The following is a 26,596-nucleotide window of genomic DNA, read 5'->3' as shown; positions in this document are numbered from 1 at the left end:
ACAATTTTGTAACATTTTTATTGTAAAAGCAAAAAGGCAATGGTAAATAAACACCATATACTTAAGCATATATAACAATAAAACTTTGGCAGATCTCGTGTTCTACGCGTAGGAACCACAAGCATTTGAGAATAATAAACCGTAAAGTAGATTTCCCAATAGATTCGATTTTGTTGACTTCCTGGATGAAATTGTTGGTATTTTTGTCAAAAAGTTAATTGAGTACAAACTGCGCAATGTTTGAATACGTTTAAATTAGGATATAAATTTAAATGCAAATTTACTAAATAAATAATTAAAATTAAAGTAGGAGTAAGGTGCAGGGGGTGACCAATTTAACAATTTTTTTATTTATATTATATTTATTTTTATAGCTCTCAAATCCCTATTTATATTTATATTATATTTAAAGAGGGATTTTAAAACTCCACCATAGATATACACCATTAATTAACCGTTCTTGTTAGATTCTAATACAAATCTAACATGATTTAGGTTTAAGGATCTTGCAATTGTAAAAATTGTTTTATAATTCAGACAATTAGATCCAATTTAGTTCAATTCAACTAATAACATTTCATCGTTACTAATAGCGACTAATCCTAATCAGCTACTGCTTTTACATTTCCCGGTGAGAGGATTTTTGCCTTAAAATAGCTCGCATTAAACCGGTATCAATAATAATTACTCATTCAACACATTCAAAAAGTAATTCAAATTTATAGTTTATAGATGTCACTTTCATCTGTCAATTCGCGCTCCTTAAATAGTCATCGGATGTCATCTTGACGCATTCAAACTGAGAGGCGAAATAGTTTTGGGAGAACGGAATAGATTTATATTATAAACTGTCAGAAGTCGGTGGTAAATAGTAATTCGATATAAAGCGATGTTTGTAAACGAGGCCAAGAGCGAGCGCGGTGGACATTCTAAAGCGAGATGGCGGCGGCATACCTAGGGTCGGGCAGGATTATCTTCTTGCTGGCTCGCGCTGCAGGTGTACACTTGGACTTCTCCATCGCCATGAGATAGCTCACATCTGCCAAAACTGCCTCAAGGTCCGCCATCTTGAGATATCACTGGCACTCACTTATTTTATTACAAAATAACACTCATATACACCGATTCAATATAACATTTCACCTATTCAAAGGGAAGACATAACCTTTCACGTAGCACATACTATATTATTGTCCGCCATCAATTATAAACACCGATTGCATGCAGCAACACCGCACTTTTTGTAAATAATAAACATTGCAAACGCATGACAGCGCGAACCCCGCGACGAGTGTCACAGCGCAGAAACTCCCTAGCGGCCGATCCGACTCAAAACAGCCTACATTTGAGCAATTTGATCACGCCTCATACTCATACCCGCTGAATGAGTCTCGGTGTTGCCAGCTATCAAAAACGAATTCCCGATATTTCTTAAAATGCATTCGTTCTTACTCAAAAAAGAGGGTATTTCAAAATATGATTTGCTTATTTTGTACACGGTTCATTAATTTATTTACAAACACACAATAACGCCATTATTATTTTGTTACTCAAATGTAGAAAATATTGTGTATGTTTACTGCATTGAGACATAAAGCAATGACAAATTAATATTTTAAAAATAAATAACAATTTCACTAAAATTTCAATTGTGGTACAACGCTGATATTTATTGATATAAAATCTTTTAAATAATTTTGTTATAGAGACGATATTCCATACATAAAAAACAAATGTACCAAAATTGTTTAGACTTGAGGAATAGTGGGTGGGGCGAGGGGCAGTACACTCATATTATTATAAATCAGTCAATGCAGTTAGAGACTATGAGGAGCAAAATATAGAGCCGTTTTCAAATGCCCAGTGCATGTGTGCTATATGTAAAATAAAACCATATTTTCTCACTAACTATCTAATAGATGTTAGTTTGCGCAAATTTCCCTATAGGAATTTGTAGTTGGCTCCCTCAACATTCACACAACTACCATTCATGCCCTTCCAGATTTCTTGTTTTGATTTCTTCAGTTGGCCATCTTTCTTGGTCACCCTCACCTTACTTTCCCTTTCACACATCGCTCACTCCTTTCAAGAACGTCATAAATCAAAAATCGTCAATTTTCAGTTGTGCATGTTTTCGGAATGCCCAAAAAATGTACTATATCCTAGCAAAAGAGGCATAATTTTTATTTAATATTTACCCGCTACAGGGCAGAAAGTGTTATTTTTGCATTTTTAAGAAAAGGTATTGTTTAATTATTTTTTTAAATATACTTAATATTTTTCAAATGGAAAAAAAACCTTCAGATTTTACCTAAAAAGATCAGTTACACAGTAAAAAGTTCAATAAGTGGCTTGATATTTATTTTTAATAAATTGTATTAAATTTTTAAACAAAAACATTCTCCTGAAAAATCAAGTATTTTGATTTATGATGTTCTTGAAAGGAGTGAGCGACATGTATGTCATTATTGTATTATTTATAAGGTTTGTTTGGTCCGGTTGAAAACAAATAATAAAAATACATTCAATTTAAAAATCTCTTTATTATTTCATTCCCTCATTTCACCAAAATCACAATTCTTATATATGAACTAGTGCCCACACTTCTAATATAATATGATCACATAATTTTACTCCACATTAAAATGTTTATATTATGACGTAAATGTCTTTTATTATACATATTTACTTAAACAATCCCTTAGTTAAAGATTAAAATAATAAATGGGAATGTTAAAAAGTAATATGTAGGTAATTTAAAAAAAAAGTATAAACAATGGTGGGATATATTTTAGTACTATTTTATAATTATGAAAATACAATTTAATATTGATTTCAACATAGATTTTTTTTATCAGTGATTTTACAGAAATATTGCCATGACATAATTATTTTATATTTTGTATTCATGTTCTTAATTCATGTGTTTTATTTAAGACTAGGTTTTAAAAGTTTGTTTTTGAAATCAAAGAAATTAGTATTACAAATAAGATTTTAAATTTAAATTAAATTTAAATTTAAGATGGTTTAGAGAAATTATTTTCTATAAGTAGTGACAATGAAAATCTACATTTAGATTTGGAGAACATGGAAATATACAACTTATGTATTTTGCAGTGCAAAATGATATAATTATGATATGTATATTATTTATTGTTATTTTGTCCGTCTTCATAATGAATTGCAAATTTATACATTTACAAGAATTGTAAATATATAATTTTAACATAAAGTAGTAGTTTAATTTGAGCATAAATATTCCAAAGAATCATTTTTAAAGAGAAATATGAAAATGGTTAGGTGACTCAAAAACATAATGATCAATATCTTTTATTACTGCATAATATGTTAAATGATATAAATTATTAATATTTTTTATTTGTGTTGAATCGGAGTCAAAGAATATTTAAAAAAATAGGTTATAATTTTTTTATGTAACAGCCATTTGCATTAGTTTTCGTCTAACTCGTCATGTGCTATATAGATTGGACTTTTATTTATGACTTATCTCAGACCCATGATATACATAAACAGTTTGACAAAACAATATTATTCACTAAATTTAATAAAAGACGGTCATATTGTAAGATATACATATAGAGACTGACTAAAATCTTTGGTACCCAAACTTATTACACTTTTTATTGCACATAGTATTTTCTTGTTTGTTGTTCATTTGCAAAATTAATCCATTTTAGATGGTTTGAACGAACATAAGTCATAGATAAAAAAGTATATTGTATATAAAAAGATGGGTAAAATCAGTTACTTTAATTTTTTATTTGATTATACTGTTGATGAGAAAGAATTGTTGAAAAAATATAGAGCTTTAAATCAGTACTATAAACAAAACAAAAATATGTATAAGTTGCCAGTTTTATTACGAATAATGTATCACAATTATTTAAATCCACAGATAAAAACATAAAAGCAGAAAAAAACATGAGTTCATGAAACTGAACAGCACAAAAATTTGTTAAAAAAGTTAGGGTAAGAAAATTATACCTTGGCACAACTTGAATTTTTTTGTAGGATACTTATACATGATGCTTATACAAATTACGCTGAGAGCTTAACCTTCCAGGAGTACAATAATTGATGTCCGACTTTCTCTGGGGAGTGGGTTTTTTTTTACATTAAATAATTTTTTTTTTAAAATAAAATCTTTGTATTATGAAGATAGAATTATGTAAAAATAGTTTAAATAAAACTCACCATCTATAGGTTTTTTTTATGACAAAGTTAAATACAAATATCCACAGATGTCATTACTATACAAATTACATCATACCAACTGACAGAAAGACTTCGACGTTCATTAACGTCGATACTCCTATGAGGAAAATTCGCGCCTACGTTCATTTACATCCATACTCCCGGAAAAGTTAAGAGTTTATGCGTACGACTTGATGCTTTCCCTATATATGGATTTAGTATTGTGAAATAGAGACATTAAGAAAGTATGTAAGGTTAACGATGCATTTTCCGTTTATGCAAAATTATTAGAAAGTTATAGACAAAAAAATTTCTTCTGATGATCCATTTTGAATTTTTATATGGCGAAATCGCCAAGTTGTTCATCCAAGATTTCTTTATACATAATATGATATAAAAAGGTAGCGGGACGAAGTATTTTATTTTAGTAAATAGTCAACAGATTATGTATTAAGATCAGTATAGTAAAAATAACATAGAACTTATTACGTAATAAGGTCCATTGTTGTATTTTTTTGATTATTACAGAATAACTTAGTACTGTGTGTTCTTTTTAAAATCTGTAAATAAGGAAGATATAAGGATTAAATTGTATTAATATTAAGTGGTGCAAATATGAGCAAATCGTAATGTTATGTAGGTGTAATGTCTAAACAAATTGAAATTTCCAAACTCCTAGCGAGCATCTTAGTGTGTAATAACTACGGCACATATGATTGAGTTAAGAATACAGTGGGAACACAAATAAACACCGATGCAATACATAGCCTATTTAGAAAATGCTATATTTATAATAAGCTGCAAATAAAATTAGTCAGTGAAATTACGGATTTTTCAGATTTTTAAAAATACAACAAAAATCATTAAAAAATCTTTTATATTTGGAGTATGTTGATTTTTATTTTTCTCTTGAGTACAAATATGTACGGTAATACAGTCAACACTGGCACTGCATCTTACCTAACAACAAAAAATCCTGTATTGTTTATATTATGCGTGTTATATATCCATGTCATTAATAAGAAGTGTGTAATTCAGATTTATATTTAGATTTAGATTTATATTATGTAATCACAGCTTAATCTTAATCTGAGTGCGTAGTTAGACGAAAACAAAAGATTAGACTTCAAACCACACAGTCTCAAGCACCAATATTAAAGCTGGAAGTTTGATACTGGGGTAGGACATTAAACTTCAAGAAATATTATGAATATGAAAATTTTATTAAAGAGATATTAAACTGAAATAAAAAGCAAAAAACAATTGATGATTTTTTATGTAAGCTTCATTATAATTGTATTTTTATATTTAAGTAAAAATGTGTAAATAAATTAAATTTTAAAAGAAAAATGTGCTTTATGTTCTCAGCTAGTTATTGTCATCAAAAGAAGCAGGCCCCAAAGTGATAAAAATAAGCAGGCACCACAGTATTTCATAATAAATTTACATTGTAAATGTAAGATAGTTTGTGATTATGTATTTCAATTGCTTGCAGGAGGATTTGTGTATTTTCTTAATTAATAAATCATTCATCGATTAATGGTTATGGCCATGTCCGTGGCCGAAGAATGTGGGAGGAGCCTCTTGTTCCTTCTTTTCAGGAAGATCTACATCACTGCCGCTAGAAGTCAACCCGCTGGAGTTGCTACTCTCCAACTGCTGTTGCCACATGTCCTGATAAATTCCGTTGGAAGCCAGCAGTTGATCATGCCTGAAAGTATAAATTGCATTAATACTGCTGGTTAAAACTATACTAAACCTAAACTGTCCATCAACTTCCATTTTGTCCATTTTGGGAACCTCTTCTTCACCCCCCTTAACTCATTGCCTAATTTTACCCTATATACCTTCCCTTCCATCACCAACTTGCACTATTTTAACTATTCATTTTCATACCTTGTTTTGTTTGTGTAAAATTGTATTTTTTACTGGAAACACATTTACATAAATAGGGCTTTAATTTAGTCGAAATTTTAGCACAAAAAATATCACAAGTACATGAAAAATTATGATTTCAGAACATTTTCAATAGTATTTGCAAATAAAAAAAAAACAGGTTTAATGGTGCCGAAAGTGTTTTTTTACTAAAAATGAAGTGAGACAAATAATAAATAATACTGCATTAGTTGGCGATATTTTTGCGAAAAAAGATTAAAATAATTTTTTTTTAAAGGGTGATAATTTTTCTAAGAATCACGGTAAAAGATAATTTTATTTACATTTTGTCATGATTCTAAGTAAGCTAAATCAGGGAATTGTTTGTATGAAATTATTATCACTATTCATATTTAAAAAGAAAATTTTTCCCAGAGCATTGATCATATTTCCTTCAAAAACTAAACTAATTACATAAAAACCATTACTCACCTTCCCCTTTCAACTATTTCCCCATCCTTCAGGACCAAGATTTCATCTGCGTGTATGATGGTGGATAATCGGTGAGCAACAATTAGTGTTGTTCTGTTGGAACACACCCTTGACAAGGCAGCCTGAAAAGAAGAGGCATGTTAAATCAGTAACTGTAAAAATAAATACAAAGTCTCTCAAAAAATCTTACACATGATAATTTAGGTAGAGCAAAATAATTACCTGTATATTTCTCTCTGTTTTAGTATCTAATGCAGATGTGGCTTCATCAAGAAGGACAATTGTCGGAGACTTCAGGATTGTCCTGGCAATAGCGATACGCTGCTTCTCTCCACCACTTAGTCGCAACCCTCGTTCCCCTACCTGGAAAAAATAAAAATAATTTAAATCTAAAATTAATATACAGTAAAATTGTTACGTCCATCTGTGCATGTCGCTGGTTAAATGCGAAAGGCCACATCGCAAAAAAAATTAACTTTTCATTCCAAAAACGGTACAATCTAAATTATCAACATTTTTATAATTTATTATTAGATTAAAACCAATATTTTTAGCTTTTCCACTTTTTTATTTGACCAGCGACCGGGTTTCGTCGTTACCGACATCATCAGTCTGATGATGTCGGTAACGACGAAACCCGGTTGCTGGTCAAATAAAAAAGTGGAAAAGCTAAAAATATTGGTTTTAATCTAATAATAAATTTAAAATGCAATTCCATCACGAAGTGTCAGTGGATAATATAAAAAAAAAACATTTTTATATTCGAAAAAGACACCCATGATTCTAGTGTTAGAAATGTCCAATTCATTTAGAATCATGGGTGTCTTTTTTGTAATATAAAAATGTTGACAATTTAAATACCATTTTTGGAATAAAGAGTTTAATTATTTTTTTTTACATTGTGGCCTTTTTGGCATTTAACCAGCGATATGTCCCAACAAAACCCTGTATGCTCACACTTAATTCTTAGGTCAGTTAAAGTAATAAAATAAAGGCATTGTGAACTGCCAGGTGGTGAATTTCTTTCTTCGATATCTTCAATCTTTGTGATATACACATAAAACATAGAATTTCAACTTATGGGTTGAAAACTAAATAATAAGATACCGCCCACATCACGCCATGTACCGTCTCGCTCCCTCATCATTATGGTGGTGAGACAAAACAAATAAAATACCTCAACATAAATTCTATGTATATGAAGAAGCTATACAAGAGTTGGCAATATACATATGTATATACACGAAAGAAAAAACACTTCTACGAAACATTGGTCTAGCTGGGAAGCACAGCAGAGGATTAGTTCAACACCTTGAAGTGAGAGCTTGTAACCTGAGAACAAGGGTTTAACATTGATGAATTTTCTATCTACCTGAACCATTGTTGAAAAGGAGTTTAATATGTATAAGTGATAATTACCATTGTATCGTACGCATCAGGGAATGTAAGAACTTTTTCATGGATATCGGCATTTTTTGCTGCAGAAATGACATCTACATCAGGAGAATCTATTCTTCCATATTGAATATTGTACCTGAAAAATATGTTTTAAAATATTATTATCTTTTTTTAAATTTTAGAATCTTCAATCTTGCATTAACAAGCTTTTACTATAGTATGCAATCAACACACTAACTTTGGTAAGGGTACCCTTACAAACAGTATTAAAACTATAGATGATGTAATTATATATAAATATGTTTCATTGAACTAGGTTTTAGTTTTAGATAATTCAAAATCAATTTATTTTGCAACAGCAAGCGATTTTAAGTCAAATATGGCCAAGATTTGAAAATTAAAAAAAAACTTACTTTATAGTGTTATTAAAGAGAACAGTATCTTGCGGAACTACTCCGATGGCAGCTCGCAGCGACTCCTGGGTGACCGTCCTGACATCCTGGCCATCAATGCAGATGGAACCCGAATCTACATCGTAGAATCTAAATATCAAGCGAACTATTGTTGATTTACCAGACCCAGTTTGACCCACCTGTGGAAAAAGGTTTGAATAATTATTACTGTGTCTATTTGCAAACCGTATAATGAATACAATCGTACACCTTGTCATAGACCATTCAAATTCAGAATATCACACTTTAATATGCAATCTATCACCACCGACCATTTGTGAGTGACTCACCCTTGGAGGGAGAACAAAAACAGGGTACCTTAGAGACACAATATCCATCATCTTTTGGCAACCACACTAGCAATATGCTTTTATGTATTAGGAAAAAATCATCTTTCTGTATATTAAGGAGAATATTTTCATTACTGTAGTTCCTGGAAGATGGAGACATTTGTGGGACTTACAGTTCAAGGAATGTGTAGCAACTACTGTCAGAACCACATTTTGGAGATGCAAAATACAGTAAAAATAATATACAAAATAATGAAAATTCATAAATAATATTGAACAAAATATTTCATGGTTTAAAAATTCTCAAACATTGAAAAAAGTGTTATCATTCGAAATCATCAGATGTTTAATGCTAATCAAGTTTTTTTTCTCACTGCAAACACATTAAATGAGATTCATTGGATTCTAAGTTTTATAATCATGTGGTTGTAAGGCATGGCATTGCTATCAAATGTGTTTTTAAAAATAAAATAAAATAATTTATTTTATTTTATTTGTTCGGAAATTGTACAGCTTTACATAAAAAAAAAAGATATAATAAACAATAGTTACATTAACAATAATAAACATTACATTACATTAACAAAAATAGTTACGTTTAAAAAAAAAGCCAATTAAACAATTCCACATTCATGTTATAGAACTATTAAAAAAATATTCAGAGATTAAAAAAGGGTGTGGTATTAAATAAAAGATTTAGCACGAAGAAGAAGGAAAAAATGGTATGAAGTCGCTCATAATAAAGCTGCTCCATTTCATTTGCGGTGGTTTCCCCGAAATCTCCTTATTGCGACCCGAAATACCGTTCTAGGCAACCTGAGGTTCCGCTGTATTCTAAATTAAATCAGGAAAAATCAATATTTTACTCATACCAGAGCCACCGTCTTTCCAGGCGGAACATTGAAAGAGATATTCTTTAGAATAATCCTTTCCGGCACATAACTGAAGGAGACATTCCGGAATTCCACTCCCCCCTTTCTGGCCAAAAGGGCTGGAGCTCCGATGGCATCCTTTATATCCGAGCCCTCTTTAAACAGTTCAAACATGTTTTCCATGTCCACAAAGTTCTTCTGTATAGCCCTGAAGTTAAAACAAAGATATTAATTACATGATATACAATTTGCTACAAATTATTTTTGTGTTAGTAAAAAAATTAATGCTTCATTAAAAATTATCACGTTTCGGTTGGGGGCGGGTGGTATTTTTACTTCGTGATATTTCCGTGATAAATTCTATCCGAAGATCTATTGGTATAAATGGTGGGGATTTTTTTTTTAATTCTAAACAAAATACTTTAACTTTTTTAAAATAAGTCCACAGAAAAAACACTCTAAACAAAATAACCACTAGAAATTTAAGCAAAATGTAAAATTGACGCAAAGATATGTTAATCTTGGGCAAAAAAGGATAATTTTTAATACATTTGAAGTATTTTTTCTATGGCATCTGCATTTCTAATCGGGATTCTTTATTTTTGCGATGGTAGGACTGGTTTAGATCATTTCCCTTGTTGACTGCGGGATTTTACGGTTATCAGGAGATCATAAATCGTCATGTTTTACTAATCTCATCATCATTTCTTGTGAGTTCTCAATCCTGTTCCTCTATTTTCACGAATTTCAAGTATAATGTCATATGATATTGGACAATGTCACCAGCATCTCGATAATTTGCACACGACACAAGCGTAGTGTCGCCAGCATTTGCCTGAGAGTTTTTGTGGGACACCAACGTGTCACCAGACGAAATAATGTTAGTACATACATACATATATACATACGTATGTTCAATATTATAATATTGAAAACAATTTGGCATAAAATCAAATTTATATTAAGAAAACATGTGTGTTCACCTGTAGAATGTTCCAAACCAATTGAGTGGAACATAAAGCTGAATTATATAGCTGGAGAACAGAACATAATCACCAACTGTCAGCCCATTGTGATCCACAATCATTTTGAGGCAGAGAAGAGACCCAGCCAGTAAACCTGTTGTAAAATGATTTTTAAGAAAAATGTGCCCAGATTAAATTTCTACACTTAATTGTATACTGCAACTGAAGCGCCAATAGCTTTACTATAATCGTTAATCATTTAATACCTATCATATGTTATCATCTAAAATAATAATTCACACATTCAGACATTTTGAAATTAAAATATGTTTCTGTTCTTTTCTTCATCATAATGTCCAGGTATAAAAGACAAATTCAATTCGAGTGATTCGTATATCAATTGATAACAATTGATAAAATACATATGCTCATAGACATGCTTCATCTCAGCGGTTTTCGTTATTTTATTATAGTATATTAAAAGATTTTTACCTCCACAAATAATAACATTTTGCACAGTGTTAAGAATATTAAGTGTGATTGTTGCCTTCCATTCTTCTGTCTGGAATGAAATGGAAATAAACATGATTTATTTAAGTGCGTCCTAAAAATCAGTATAATGAGAATGAAAAAAAAAATAGAACAGGTATCAATCATTTACATAAAAATGTATTATTAAATTGTGTAAATTAATAAAATCACATTAAATAATTTACTATTGGCAAAAATGTATTTTTTTATAATTAAAAACTAAACACATGAAAGCAATTATTTCGGGTACATTTTTATGTAATAAAACAAAGATAAGAGTGCTTGTTTATATCTCGTTTATACATACAAGGAGTATGTGTATTTTAATTTTTTATTTTATGTAACACTTTTCAGTTTAGCTATGCTAAAACATGTATTAAACAATAACCAGTGATTCCTAAATGTTTTTTGGTTGGATCCCGCTTATTTACATTACACCATTCAAATACAAAGTACAAAATTCAGAAATGCATGTTAACTCTTTGAACTCGAATGACGACAATGTGTCGACATGGTAAATTTCCCAGTAAATCGGTTGGCGACTGCATGTCGCCACTATGTACCGTTATGTTGTTTAAACAATAAAAGGCAGGGATACGTATGTACTAACGCAGGTACAATTCTGTCCCGCCAGTTGCTCAAGGTCGTTTCTAGCATTGAGTCACTTAAAGTTTGTGAAAACTTTGATAGATCAGTTGGTAGGGGACTATCGGCAGATTCCAAGTAGGCCGTCTACTTCTTCATATGAGGTCCGTCTGGATGGCAAACTGGATGGTTTTGTATATAGGATCAAAAAAGACTGTGTGGTTTGTTCACGGAGGGACGAAAATTGGCAAAGGCATGAGACTTATGAGTTTAGTGACACTTTGTTAGATACCATACATTGAAAGAATATAATTTTTCAAATAGTAAGCAAGTGTCTTTCTTTTTCTTAAATAAAGCACTTTAAACACTTATCGATTGGTTTTATTGTCAATTTGCATGATACCCATTTCCAGGTTTTGGTTGTATTTTTTTCTAAAATTCTATATATAACTATTTTTCTGCAAATTTGCAAAAAAAGTCACTCGAGTTACATACTGATGTCATCAAAAAAATGTCTCAAGTGCAAAGGGTTAATAATAATAAAAAATTCTCATTGAAACATCATCTTTAAAAAAAATTACAAACCTGATATTTGTCTATGGCCTCCCTATAACTATCCACTTCATATTGTTCAGCTCCGTAATACTTGACAGTTTCGAAGTTCAGCAGGGAATCTACTGATCGTGCTTTTTGAGCATTATCAGCCAAATTCATCCTCCGTTGGAATTTTGTACGCCATTCCGTTACAGTGATTGTTGACGCTAGAAATAAAAACTACAACTTGACAAGATTCAATATAGGGCATTGCCACCAATCCATCAGGATTAATATCTAAAGAATTCACACTCTTCTGTCCTAACATACACTCCTCGCTTCCTTCATATCTATACATCTAGTCATACATGCCCTCTGATTACGCAGACTTTTGACACTACCAGATTTTAGGTTCTGATTGATCTGATCATGCCAAGTGTTTTTTGACGTTTTCCTCGTTCTATTCTCCCACTCACATTCGCCACATATACTTTCTTAGTCATTCTCTTATTATCCATTCACTCCACATGTCCATACCACCTTAAGGATCTCTTCTTAATATTTTCAATTACCTCTTGTTCAGCCTTACATTCCTTTCTTATATCTTCGTTTTTAATTCTGTCACACAATGATTTTCCACACATTCATCTGAGGGAGCGCATTTCAACAGCGTTCCCTCTGCTTTCATCCTTCCTTTGCCAGTTCCATGTTTCACTTCCATCAGTGTCGGTACCAGCACTCTTAATATTAATTTAAATATTAATTTAAAGAACTCCACCGACAAGACATACAAGGTGGCTTGGTGGGTCTCTGCATAATTTTTTTTAAAAATATGTTTAAAATTGTGATTTAAATAAATGTATACAATTTATGTTCTGTAAAAAAATATTTGAAAAATTATTAGATTATATCATTTTTTACTAGGAAATATCTCATACTTCACTACTCATGACCTTCAAGAGATGATATATTGCCGTAATAATCTTCCCATTTTTAATTTTTAATTAATAAGGGTTATCAATTCATATACTCTTATCGCTTATTACGGGACAAATTACATTATTATCTGGACCTATTCATATAATGATGACTTCATTCAATTCACTATTATTTCTAACTATAATCAATGGAATTAGGTCAGAGACATAACTAATGTTATCTAATATGAATGAAGTAAACTTCGTATAGAATTTTTTTTTTCCTTTATGTAAGAAGTATGTTTATCATTAGCCATGATAATAATATAAATAAATTCTTTGTTAATTAAAGTTTGCTTAAAAAATATGTAAGTACACACAATAATCCTTTTTTTATTTAGTTGTTAAACAAATGAAAAAACATAATTAGTGAATTTCCAATTTTGAATTATCACCTATAGTACGTTTAATTAAAATTTTATCTCCTGGGTAAGTTGTGGACAATAGCGTGGATAGTTTTTAATAAAAATTATTTTGTAAAACAAGGAGTGAACAAAAGACATTTACTAAGGCTTTGAATAGATTTGAATGATAGTTTGTGTGTTTTATTGAAATTGTAGATAAACTAACTAACTAACCATCATGCCACTTCTCCGCAAGGGTAGGAAGAGAGAATAGAATGCCACACCACTCTGTTTTTGCCTCTTTCACATTCATACATCTTCGCATACGTATGCGCCAATTATGGAATGTTTGTTAACGTTATTAGTATTTGAAAGATGTCTTTAGGCAATGCTGATAAAATTTGACGAAAGAAAGATTGGTACTTCCAAAAAACATCAAACAAACCAGCACACGCCACCCAATACGAAATACAATACAATAACTGACGCTGGGAGATACGTTAGGCTATTTATTATCAAAAATGAATCGTTAAACTTTTCAAGAATTCACATTTCGCTCACTCCTTTCAACGTCATATTTTTAAAAAAAAACTTAATTTTTCAAAAATAAATATCAAGCCGCTTATTAAACTTTTTACTGTGCAACAGATCTTTTTATGTAAAACCTTAATGTTTTTTCTCCATTTGAAAATATTTTGGATATTTAAAAAAATTATTAAACAATACCCTTTCTTCAAAATGCAAAAACAATACTTTCTGCCCTGTAGCGGGTAAATATTAAGTTAAAAATATGCCGCTTTTGCTGAGATAAAGTACATTTTCTGGACATTCCGAAAACATGCACAACTGAAAATTGATGATTTTTGATTTATGACGTTCTTGAAAGGAGTGAGCGATATATAGATCCGACACCGCCCCCTCTGCATTTTGAGTAATATAAACAAATTAAGAACTTATCTTACCTATATACAGTACCATGGTCAAAAACACAATGAGACCGAACCAAGCATTGAAAGAGGACACGAAGAATACAATGGCGATGATGATGTCCACAATAGTGGGAGTGATAGAGAACAGGATGTAAGAGAGGAGGTTGTTTATGGAGTCTGTTCCTCGATCCATCACTCTCAGAACTTCTCCGGTCTTCCTGCTTAGGTGCCAGCGGAGGGGCAAACTGTGCAGGTGCCTGAATAGTTCCACCTGAGGAAGACAATACGCGTCAAATCAAATTTTACTCTTCAGTTTTATGGTTGCCTAGTACACCAAAAGTTCGTTTATTTAAAATTGAAGGTACCAACATTGGCAACATATTTTAAAAGTCAGATGAAAAATAAAAAAATAAATTCCCTTAACAAACTGATTCACTGCAATGTTTCGAAAGTAATTTGTATTTTTAAAGTAGTTTGATTTTTCATGATTTTTGCTGTTTTATGGCAATTTTAATTCTTTGAATAAAGAATCAAAATTAAATTCAAATCATCAAAACTTTTGTATGAAATTATCATTGGAGGGAACAGAATTTAGAAATATAAATAGAATCGTCATTGTTTTAATTAATGAGGCTTTAATGTATTCAGGAACACTGAGAAATGCCGTACCACTCGATATAGTGGGAGCATCACTTGTTGGGTGATGATGTTTTCCATCATTTAGGAAAGAACAAATAGTAAAAAATAAGTAGCATTGGACAGGGTTTATTCAAGGAAGGAATTCCAAAAACCTTACAAATGACAAAATTCCAGCATTCAACTTACGAGATCCCAATTCCTCAGTTTAAATTGCATTTAAAATTATATTTGATATTTACAACATTTTGAGTGTGTCCAAATACTCGCTCACAAAATCTGGATTATCTCCAATTACAGGAGTTATTTTCACATTATTTTTTGATATCTCATCAAGATGAAGAAGAATATGGAAGTCTGGGAATTTACAGTCGTCAGCCCTGTAAATGCCCAGACTTCAATATTCTTCTTCATCTTTGATGAGATGTCAAAAAATAATATATTTGATATACTCAATTTATGCATTGAGAATCTGGGGGTCTAGAACATACTAATCTAAGTAATATCACAGCAGACCCTTAATTGATATGACACAGTTGAAAGAATAAAGAAAAAAAAGAAAATCGTAGTTAATCACAACAAAAACTTACCTCAAGTTCTCTGGTTGTGTATTGTTGAACCCGAATCCAGAGGAAAGATCTCAAATTGTTGAGAAAACCCATGCTGCCAGCACCACCTCCTTGGAGGAACTTAAATGCCACATAGATCAACACGAGATCCCATCGGAACTTAAGAGGAGGATCGGTGGAAATGCTGTTAACTGAAAAATAAATAAAGAATATTATTTTTATAAATATCGCGTCAGGGTTCTAAGTGCACGAGATGGGGTTTCATTTTTACAAAATATGTATACAAAAAATGAAATGAAGAACCTCTAGGTGATTTAAATCATTGTTTCACTGTAATTAAATATGATACAGTAACATTTGTAGGTGCATTTTTTTATATTCTCTATTTAACACATTTTTATCAGTCCGTGGAAAAACATAAGAACAAGGATTTACCATTTTTGTATTTTAAATAATAACAGATAATTTTAACCTAATATAAAGTATATGAACAGTATTTCATAGCTGCCAAAAAATTATTACTTATCGATACATATAGAGAATTTATGAAACTATTTAGCTGTTTATTTTAGAGATGGTTTGCCAAGGGGGCTTTGCAATGCGCCTCAAACCCAAAATAGGATTTGCGCACTTAATGATCCATACTTAGACAAGGTGTTCATACGATACTAGGAGTCATTATGTTAACACATTGTAGTCGGGCGCTTCGAACAATAGACTCTAGCCTATGGCGGGTGTTTTTCGCGATTGGCGCAAAAATATATCGCTTTCTTAAAATTTCTAAACTAAATAATATTTTCGATTGAAATTTTCAAAGAAATCATATATGACATTTGATCATCAAAAATAAATTATAATCATAATTTTTAATTAGGTATTCCGTATTTCACAATTTTAGAAGCATTGTAAACTATAAAAAATAGTCTTCCCCTCCGAGGTATCATTCCCTATACAATGCTAATATATTCAAATAATAACACACCAAACAGTAAACAAAACAGTGCGAGCGGTGTGAAAAATAGTCCAATACGTGAAATGGCTCAAACTAACCATGAGATTGAGATCGCATAAAAACTCTAGATTTCTGGGGATGCCTTTACAAGCGACACACTAGCCAATCTGGACAAGACATCTCAAATAACGTCAACAGACTATCGCCTAGCACCCAGGTAGCAGATTACCCTTCAACGCGTTTTATTTCACGCTGATAACAAACCCGTATATTGCCGTTTCCCGCCATTAACCGACAGTCGACAAAAACGGCATTTGCCGTGTCCCGCAGTTGACCGACAGTCCGCGAAAAACGGCAAATGCCGTGTCCCGACGAAAATGTGTTAATAAGAATGTGGACTTACCTATATACATGCTGTAAATGGGCACATACAGATTGATGACTCTCCCTGCTACCAAGGCGAGGACACAAATCACAACATTGAATTGGAGCCGTGTATCATTTTTCGGCCACATAAACGGTAAAAGCGTACGCATTTTTGACCATGCATTACTAAATGTTGAGCGGTTTTCATCGTTTATCTAAAGAAAACAAAAATAACACATTTTGAAATGATTCAAAATTTTACCATAAAACAGACAGTAAATTAATTATGTTGGATGATTTTGAAACAACAAAAATTGCAGAAATATAATATTTTAAATTAAATGAAAAAGTCATTCATGGTTTCAATTAAAGTACATCATGAAAAATATTGAGTGTTTAATCACTTAATGCTAGAGGTTTTTTTGTACCGAACAGATATAAACAAAAACTGATATTTGACATAAAGTTTGTAAAACTTTCAACTGAAATAAAAATGTTAGCATTTGCAAATTTAAAAAAATTACTTAAAAAAAAAACAATATACGGTCCAACTTTTCAGATATTACATAATAACTTTTAAGTAAACAAAATAATTTTTAATCTTTTATTTTTAACAAATGTAAACTGGTACTAAACTAGAAATAGAACACAAGTGGAGACAGGCGAGCGAGTAAAAACCACTATTCCTTAAAATCTATTGACACGCGTTTCAATGCATTCCTTATCATTTTCAAACACCGTATGCAAAATGCTGCGGAACGTATCGAAACACAATAGTTTTTAAGAAATAGTGGTATTAACTAAGTAAAACATAAATTAAAAATGGATAGATTTTACCACAAAGTGACTGCCAAATCAATTAATGAAGTTCTTAAAAGCCACTAAGTGGTTAAGAGATTATAAGGGAAGCCCTGAGTTTTCACTTACTATTTTCATTTGCATTGCGAGTTATTTACTCAACTCAAGTAACGTGTTAATAAAATAATACTTACGAGTGAAGAAATTGGCGTTCTGGTAGAGTTTACATGATTCGAGTTGAGATATTCATAGTGCTGTACTATTCCGGGTGCCCTGAGACCCAACACAAATATGACCATGCATGATACATATCGCGCTACAAACAATCCCATCTCTATGCGATCTTCCAGACTGAAAGTAAATGTACACATTACATAGATACATATCGCCAATTTGGTGACACGTTACCATATTTTGTTTTGAATATTCATGTCGCTATGTAACAGGATTTACACATTCTTAGAGTTACTCAGGAATTGCTATTGAACTAATTATATCCTAATTTTTCCATTTCCCAAATCTAAAAAAATCTGTCAAAAAAATAGGTATTAACAATATCTCTTTCTCTCAACCTGTATTCAGCACTACTAGGTGAAGAAATCATTCATTGCATACTACTCTTTTAGATTCAGAGGCTTGCTCAACCTACTTTATTTTGCAAACATTTCCTGAAAGGAGCGGTTAACATTGAAATAATGTTAAAAAGCTATTAATTATATAATTCGTTTAAAAGTCAATATTTGATTTTTTATGCTTAAAATGTGATAATATATATAGAAAATTGTCACATTGATATGATTGAATTGTGATTTATTACATAAACAACTGAATTTCTATATCACAAATAAGAAGATAAATATACAATTTTGCAAATATTTAATTGTAACACAATTTTTATATTTATATTATTATATAAATCTTAATGAAAAGTTTAAATGACAGTTGAATAATTTTCTAATTTACAGACGCAGGTTATATAATTAATATTATTATCATCATATTTTAATTATGGTTATGATTATTACGAGTTCTCTTAAATAATTAGGAGCTAACATCGAGCTGCCGCCAGTATTTATGTAACACATTTGTTTGTTATGATTAAAAATATGGTTTATAATTAAATAAATTTTCCATTACAGAAAAATTATTAACACAAGATTTATTATATTTTATAATTAGGTGGTATGGAAAAAGTCTACATTTTAATAAAACGCTAAGTAAAGCCTTACAAAATGTTGGTTTTTCCAAAATAAATAGGCAGTTTACCATTGATTAAAATAAAATTTTCCTCGCTCAAATAGTAGAAACTGTAGGGAGTTGGTATACGTTTTATAAATAAAATGGTAATTTATAACATTTTGAGTGTGTCCAAACACTCGTTCACAAATCTGGATTATATCCAACTATAGGAGTATTTTTTTTTTGACATCTTCAAGAGCAATGTTTCAAAATTAGTTCATATATATATATATAGAATTTGAGAAGTGTGGTTGTCAATAATGGGTAGAATTGGTGAATGTTACACATGTGTAAAGTGATCACTTAACCAGCGTATGACGGTCGTCAACCCCGTAAATGCCCAGACTTCCATATTCTTCCTCATCTTTGATGATATGTCAAAAAAAAAAAAAAAAGGTAATTATTCAGAACGCTACTTACTTTCTCAAGTGCCACCACCAGCCTTCCTTTTTGATATTAATAAAGGAAAGGTTCTCCATTATAAATATTAATGTCCAAAATATCAGCAACACAAATCCATGTCCTTTGGGGGGTACTGAAGGCAACAGGTACCTTCTCTCCAGCCCCATCAAGTATGCAGAGAATGGGAATATTATTATGGTCGTAACCAGAGATAATATCTGAAACATTAGCATATTTATCATACAGGTAACACCATGAAAGGCAACAGATAAATATTTTCATAGAGGAATTTAGCTTTTTATTTTTTTCTTACAGCCATCCAAGAAATCTCGATTAGTATTTGAAGAAACTTAAAATAAGCATTGTTTACTTATTTTATGAGACTGAACCCAGGACTTCGTGCACGTAGCTAGACATATTAACCTTCCCCTCCCGGTGATATGTATTTACTACAACTCGACTTTTCAAATGAGAATATCAATATAAAATATAATAGATACGGGCTCAGAATTTTTGTATTCCTCCATAATATAATTATGTATTATATGAAAATTTCATAATATAAGTTATTCATTTGCAGCGATGGATATAAATAATTTGTGAAAAAACTTTTTATGTGTGGCGTGCTTTGTAAGTCGTATGTCGCATGTGGTAAAGTGTTTACTCTGCCAGTCCAGTAGTGTGCGGATCGTCTCGCGCGCCGGTCACAGTCTCTGCGCTTTCTATAACGGCCAATTACGATGTCTTTTTTCTCGTTTTCAGGGAATCATCAGAGCTAACATTACAAAATTGTTACATTTCAACTTCAACTATGGTCAATAAAAGCAACATTCAGGAATATTCACATTTTTTCCGTTTTAAAACCACATTTTCATATGGTGTACAAAATACATATCACCGGAACTCGCAGGAGTTTTAAGTATCATATGGGAAGGGTTAACTACTAAACTACAGAAGGGAATGAAGCTTAATAAATATGCAAAAAAAAATACCATGTATCCATATATATTTCCATCTTTATATAATGTTGCTTGTAGGATGAATCGTGTTATTGCCAAAATTGGGATGTAGAGCGTGAAACATATTTGTACAATGTACAGTCTGACATATTGCACATTCATTACTTCCGTAGAATATCTGAAATTTTCCAGCCTATTTGAAATACATATATAAACCAGAATTTCTAAAAAAAAATCAATTCTTTACCGTGATTAATGAAAAACCCTTAATAAAAAAAACATTTATACCTTTTCTTGATGGTAGTTATCTACATCATTACATTAAGAACAAATGTTCCCCCTACACCCCTTGAGGTCACCCTTACTTATTGCAACCTGGCAAGTACAGTTTTAATATATCACAATCTTATGTAAGGTTACGAGTGTGAGACTCTAAGTGACTTTAATAAAGCAAAAAATAAAGAATGGTAGAAATTTATAGCTGTAGGGATTTCAAATTGCCCAAGCCCATAGTGCCAAGTCTCCATTACTGCAAAATTTCTCTAATAGTAAAAATGTATGGAACATATTCCCCGACATTAATTGAGGTATGATTTTTTGTAAAATAATATTTATTAAATTATGTAACTTAATTATTGTAATCTTTAACGCGAGATTTATGTGACCCCAGATAAAAAAGAATTAAACTTAAGTATTTAAAAAGGCAACATTGTAGGGTAATGGATCTAATAATTAACGCATAATAATTTCATCATAATACCTATATATTTTCTTAATTTTTAATCAGGTTTGAAGATAAAATAAATAAATAAAAATTAACCAAGATGTTATGATTTATGATTGAGTCACATCCTGAGTTTATTTGTTGAATTTTCTATACGGACGGCATGGAAACATCCTTCATACTAGCAACATCAAAAAAATTCTCTCATTATAGCACTATCTGCCCTATAATTTTTAACGACTGTATAAGGTTCAAACTTTGACTCATATTACTAGTCTGTTTTTATTTGGTTGGAAGATACTATATAATATAAATAAATATAGGGTGTTTTTTTTCGAGGTATTTTTTTGATAGTTGATTTGTAGTCAGTATGTTTTGCCATTTCATCATAAATGGACTGAATGAATAGACATCGTAGGTTCGGTGAATGGGCCAAAAACAATATTCAGCTTGATCCTTTTTTTCAACTCAAAATTTTGTTCATCAATGAGGCACTTTTTTGGTTAAATGGCAATAACCAGAATTGCAGAATTTGGAGTGGAGAAAACCCATAAGCCTTTTTCAAGACGCCGTTATATACATTAAAAGTTTGGTGTACTTTGTGGGCAGGCGGCATCGTTGGCCCATATTTTTTTAAAGACGATGCCGGCCAGAATGTTACGGTCAATGGAGAGCGCTACAGAACCATTATTACTAACTTCCTCGTACCTCAGTTGAATGGCATTGATGTGACAGAGCTGTGGTGTCAACAAGACGGCGCAACATGCCACACGGCGGGTGCCACCATCTGGGTGAAATTTGAATTTGTATACCTCTAAAAAAAACTCCCTATATAAATAATTCATACAATAAGTAAATGGAGGTCCTTCAAAGCACCTGAATAAATTCAGAAATGAAAATAACTACTGACCTTCGGTACATGATAATTTGTATAGTCCCCAGCAGCAAGATAAACCCACCAACGATGGAGGCCCCCAAGGTCTCCATGAAACACTGGGATATGCCATGGTCCACCCATATTTCATCCAACGTTATATTTGGCGGACAATACAACATTTTTACAATCTACAAAAAAATAAATAATAATAATAATAATTAAATCCATGCACGTATTTTTTTCCATATAAATTCATTCATTCATTCAAACCTTCATCCGCACTCAATGGTGCATAGGGCACTATATCATATAAACGCAGTGTTATCTTGATCGTTAACACATGAAGGAAAGGTGATCAGCCCTCCGCATCAGGTACCAGTCTAGGGTAATATTGAATAAATATTACAGTGAAAAAATCACTTACATTTATTTGATCCCCCCCCTGGGAATCGAACCCGGGACCTCCTGAACGGTAGCCGAGCCTGCTGACCATTACACTACGGACGCGGATATAAATAAAAAGTGTTATTTATCATACACTCTATTTATACCACGTATTGTTTAAAAATCTCCATTCCCTTATCAATTCAACTGCAGATAATTAGCATAATAAAAATCTCCATTCCCTTATCAATTCAACTGCAGATAATTAGCATAATAAAAATCTCCATTCCCTTATCAATTCAACTGCAGATAATTAGCATAATAAAAATCTCCATTCCCTTATCAATTCAACTGCAGATAATTAGCATAATAAAAATCTCCATTCCCTTATCAATTCAACTGCAGATAATTAGCATAATAAAAATCTCCATTCCCTTATCAATTCAACTGCAGATAATTAGCATAATAAAAATCTCCATTCCCTTATCAATTCAACTGCAGATAATTAGCATAATAAAAATCTCCATTCCCTTATCAATTCAACTGCAGATAATTAGCATAATAAAAATCTCCATTCCCTTATCAATTCAACTGCAGATAATTAGCATTATAAAAATTAATAAGGTTACATAATTCCACAAAGTGATAAATGTTTTCGAAATACAAAAAAAAAATAACAAGAAAAAATACTTTCTTGAATATTTTTCGCAGATACTTTGTGGCATACTTTGGCACATTTTAAAAACTTTATAAAATAAAACAGCTTTGTTTTTAATCACTTTTTTATTGGTACATTTTTTTCTTCGAGCGGTTTCAACAAAAACCTTGTCATCACCAGGGTTAAACATGTACTTGTTTAATTAAACCTGTCTTACGCTATTAATTAAACAGAGGAAAAGGAAACAAGCAACAATGGCTTGGGCACTCGGGATTGCATACCTTCAATTGTACAACTACTGCTAATGGAATACAATATTCGATTGTTCTTTTCTAACAATACCTTATTTTTATCAACATTGCAATTATAAATTAGAGAAGTAAATAAGAAGTCATAATATTTTGAGCTGCATTAAAAATTCTAAATTGGGCATATCGCTCACTCCTTTCAAGAACGTCATAAATCAAAAATGACGATTTTTGTTGACGATTTTGAGTTGTGCGTGTTTTTGGAATGCCCAGAAAATGTACTATATCCCAGCAAAAGAGGCATATTTTTAACTTAATATTTACCCGCTACAGGGCAGAAAGTGTTGTTTTTGCATTTTGAAGAAAAGGCATTGTTTAATTATTTTTTTAAATATACTAAATATTTTTCAAATGGAGAAAAAACCTTCAGGTTTTACCTGAAAAGATCTGTTGCACAGTAAAAAGTTCAATAAGTGGCTTGATATTTATTTTTAATACATTGTGTTATATTTTTAAACTTTAAAAACGTTCTCCTGAAAAATCAAGTTTTTTGATTTATGACATCCTTGAAAGGAGTGAGCGAAATGTGATAGTAATGATTACTAGTTTATCACATTCTTTATTATATTCTTCACACGCCCAATGCACCTAAATATCTTGCTGAAAATGTTATATACCTCTCAGATCATGGTCTATCACTTCATTCTTCCCAAGAAAAAAGACTTTCCATTCCTCGCCATAACACATCATTCTTCAGTAATTTCTTCTCTGTCCATGAGGCTAGACTATGGAATGAATTACCTCTCATTAGAATCCTAACTGTCCATCAAACCTCCTCCCTTAGTTTTTCCCTCTACCTCCTTCCTTAAACTCCCTTTTTCCTTTGCCCTCCTTATTTGTAATTTATATTTTTTTAAGTGTCAATTTGTAATTTATGCTTTTTTAAATGTTCCAAGTACTATCTACCCTTTAGTCTGTTTTTGGTTGGTTAGAAGATATTGCTTTTTAGCAATAAGCCCACCAATTTACTTATTTACTTTCTGTATATGAAGTTTAAATAAATAAATATTATCTTACCAAGTCCATAAGCATATGGTAATACACTATTGGATTATTACCGCATTATTGACTCATTTGCTACTGGATTTTTAAACAAGCTATGTGCTACTCAAAAAGAACTTAAGATAGCATTATTCCATTTAAAGTTTTGTACTGACATTTCATGGTGGAACTGTATTTTATACGATAAAAAAAATATATTTAGCTTTTTCCACTTTTATTTTGTTTCACCAAAGACCGGATTTCGTCCTTACTGAGATCATTAAACAAATAAAATAAAAGTGGAGAAGCCATATAGTTTTATTATATAGTATTATTCAGATGAAATCATTTAAATTTACTCAATGATTCATGAAATCATGAAAAATATGACAAATTCATGCTCGTGACTTTACCACAAACATATTTTAAATGAGTAATGTAATACATGTAACCCAATTTTAAATTATCTGTAATGAATGTTATCAAAATATCAATGTATCAAACGAACATAGTTTGACTAAAGCAAGAGGTAGTTTAAAATTGGTTGTATTCGATTTTTCTTTTCTCAAAACACTCGACACTACAAAATCAAATCACAAACTGCGTATCACATTAAACACAAAACATTACATTATTATGAAACAGTTGTATCTAACCTTAAAATGTTAGCCGGTTTCGATGTATAAAAAAGTACACTCAATAAAAAAGCGAAAATCGCGCAGATATCGCTTTTTCTAACAGATTTGACTCCACTTTAAAAACATTGCGTCTTGTATAATGCAAGTCATTTATTATTTTTCTTGAGAAACCACATTCTAGAAGTCAACACCGAAGCCACAGACTAACTATTTTATATAAAGACCGCCAACTACCTCGATTTTTTATGGCTGGAAGTGATATTCGCCAGCGGCCGGAAGTGACGTAAACGGCTAGAAGTACTAAGCTCCCGGCTGGGCGTGACTTCGCCGCGGCTGAATGTCAAATCCACCCGCCGAAATATTTATCATTCATTTTTCAGCTTAAATGGTATTTATATTGAAATTTGTTGTATAACATATCTTCAAAATTATAATATTAATATTACAAAGAAGATATTTCACTATCTAAATTTATTTATTTCAGTGTAAACAAAAATAGAAAGGTCACGGCTAAAACGCGACATTTATAAAAAGAGTTCAGGCGATTAATAATGGTTACTCAACTTAGCCTTACAATGGTAAATAGTAATGGTAACTTTTTTGAAATTATTATCCCAAACTATGTATAAATATAAGGCTGTTCAACAAAAACAAAAACGATAGAATTTTCAAATTACTATATTATATTTAAAATTCTAGAAAATACAATATTTTAAAAGGGCGGAAGGATTGCCCACCACTTTCTGAAGTTATGTTTCTTAACGGGGGTGCCAGCGCCCCTTTGTGGGCGTTTTGAAAGTCTGGCTAGGCGTTTTTAAATTTTTTGCATTTGGGGGGTGCTGCAGAAGTTCAAGGGAGCGTTGTGTTAAGTAAGAAAAACTACACTTTCATACGCAAAATTTAACTTTAACTTTGGCATAATACTCGATATTATCAAGTTCTTCATAGACGGATTTCTATTTTTCTATCGATAATTGTCTACAACCATAGTCTGTCTATATTTATTTGAAATATTTGAACAACTTGTTGGTATCTCGTATTTTTCGTTCCCGTTTTGGTGTTTTTGTTAGTGTATTAGTGTGTCTCGTCATTTTCTGGTCGTTTTTTGAACAATCTGACGTTTACGAGTCGACCCCCCCTGACCGAAGCAAAGAAAATCTTGACTGGAAAATCATAGATAAGGAATCATTATCTTTCTGTCACCAAAATTCATACTAGCAACATTAAGTCTACCAGCACATGGGCGTTTTCTATTTTTGGGATTATTAATTTGGAAAGTGGAAAACGCCCATGCCCCAGTATATAATCTTTGCCCATGCCTATACCAAATATGTTGCAAGTGTTTTTGCCTAGAATTTTCACTCATGAATTACATGAAATTATGGTAACTTTAAAAATAAAGAGTAAATCCACTCACGAGTAGGCATAGGATATGAATCATAAAAAGTTGAAGCCCGAGTAGGGTTATGATAAGCGGTGTTGCATAAGCCGTAGATGGATTTCAGAGTCACATGGACGTTAGGTACTTAAAAAAAAAACAAATATGTACAGTAATCTAATCCGATGATTTTATAGAACATTTTTTCATTTGCGCATTTTAAAATTCTATTTCTAAAATAAATTGTAAACCATAAAAATGATGATCT

General features: G+C 31.4%; 1 protein-coding gene across 4 annotated transcripts; it reads right to left on the bottom strand.

Annotated features, from left to right (window-relative positions):
• Nucleotides 1–5,110: 5,110 nt before the first annotated feature.
• Nucleotides 5,111–26,116, bottom strand: Hmt-1 (ABC transporter ATP-binding protein/permease Hmt-1). 4 transcript variants are annotated; one of them, XM_088264568.1, is made up of 18 exons: nucleotides 26,100–26,116; nucleotides 24,969–25,153; nucleotides 22,015–22,169; nucleotides 20,414–20,558; nucleotides 19,440–19,639; nucleotides 17,975–18,131; nucleotides 17,020–17,197; nucleotides 15,686–15,855; nucleotides 14,493–14,730; nucleotides 12,261–12,436; nucleotides 11,052–11,121; nucleotides 10,578–10,713; nucleotides 9,595–9,802; nucleotides 8,394–8,572; nucleotides 8,002–8,116; nucleotides 6,805–6,945; nucleotides 6,583–6,704; nucleotides 5,111–5,926 (listed from the first exon to the last, which is right to left on the bottom strand). In XM_088264568.1, the coding sequence occupies exons 3-18, from the start codon at nucleotides 22,158–22,160 to the stop codon at nucleotides 5,752–5,754; spliced, it is 2,556 nt and encodes an 851-aa protein (XP_088120694.1). In that variant the 5' UTR covers nucleotides 22,161–22,169; nucleotides 24,969–25,153; nucleotides 26,100–26,116; the 3' UTR covers nucleotides 5,111–5,751. The 4 variants fall into 4 exon arrangements, with proteins under 4 accessions (XP_088120694.1, XP_088120692.1, XP_088120693.1 ...); XM_088264566.1 differs by lacking the exons at nucleotides 24,969–25,153; nucleotides 26,100–26,116 and adding exons at nucleotides 24,349–24,502; nucleotides 24,821–24,914; XM_088264567.1 differs by lacking the exons at nucleotides 24,969–25,153; nucleotides 26,100–26,116 and adding an exon at nucleotides 24,349–24,916.
• Nucleotides 26,117–26,596: the final 480 nt, after the last annotated feature.

The sequence above is a fragment of the Brachycentrus maculatus genome, unplaced genomic scaffold (genome assembly GCF_059751285.1).
Source record: "Brachycentrus maculatus isolate JH-2025_06_01 unplaced genomic scaffold, ASM5975128v1 h1tg000233l, whole genome shotgun sequence".
NCBI lineage: Eukaryota > Metazoa > Arthropoda > Insecta > Trichoptera > Brachycentridae > Brachycentrus > Brachycentrus maculatus.
The sequence above is the reverse complement of the archived record's forward strand: the minus strand, read 5'-3'. Positions and strand labels throughout refer to the sequence as shown.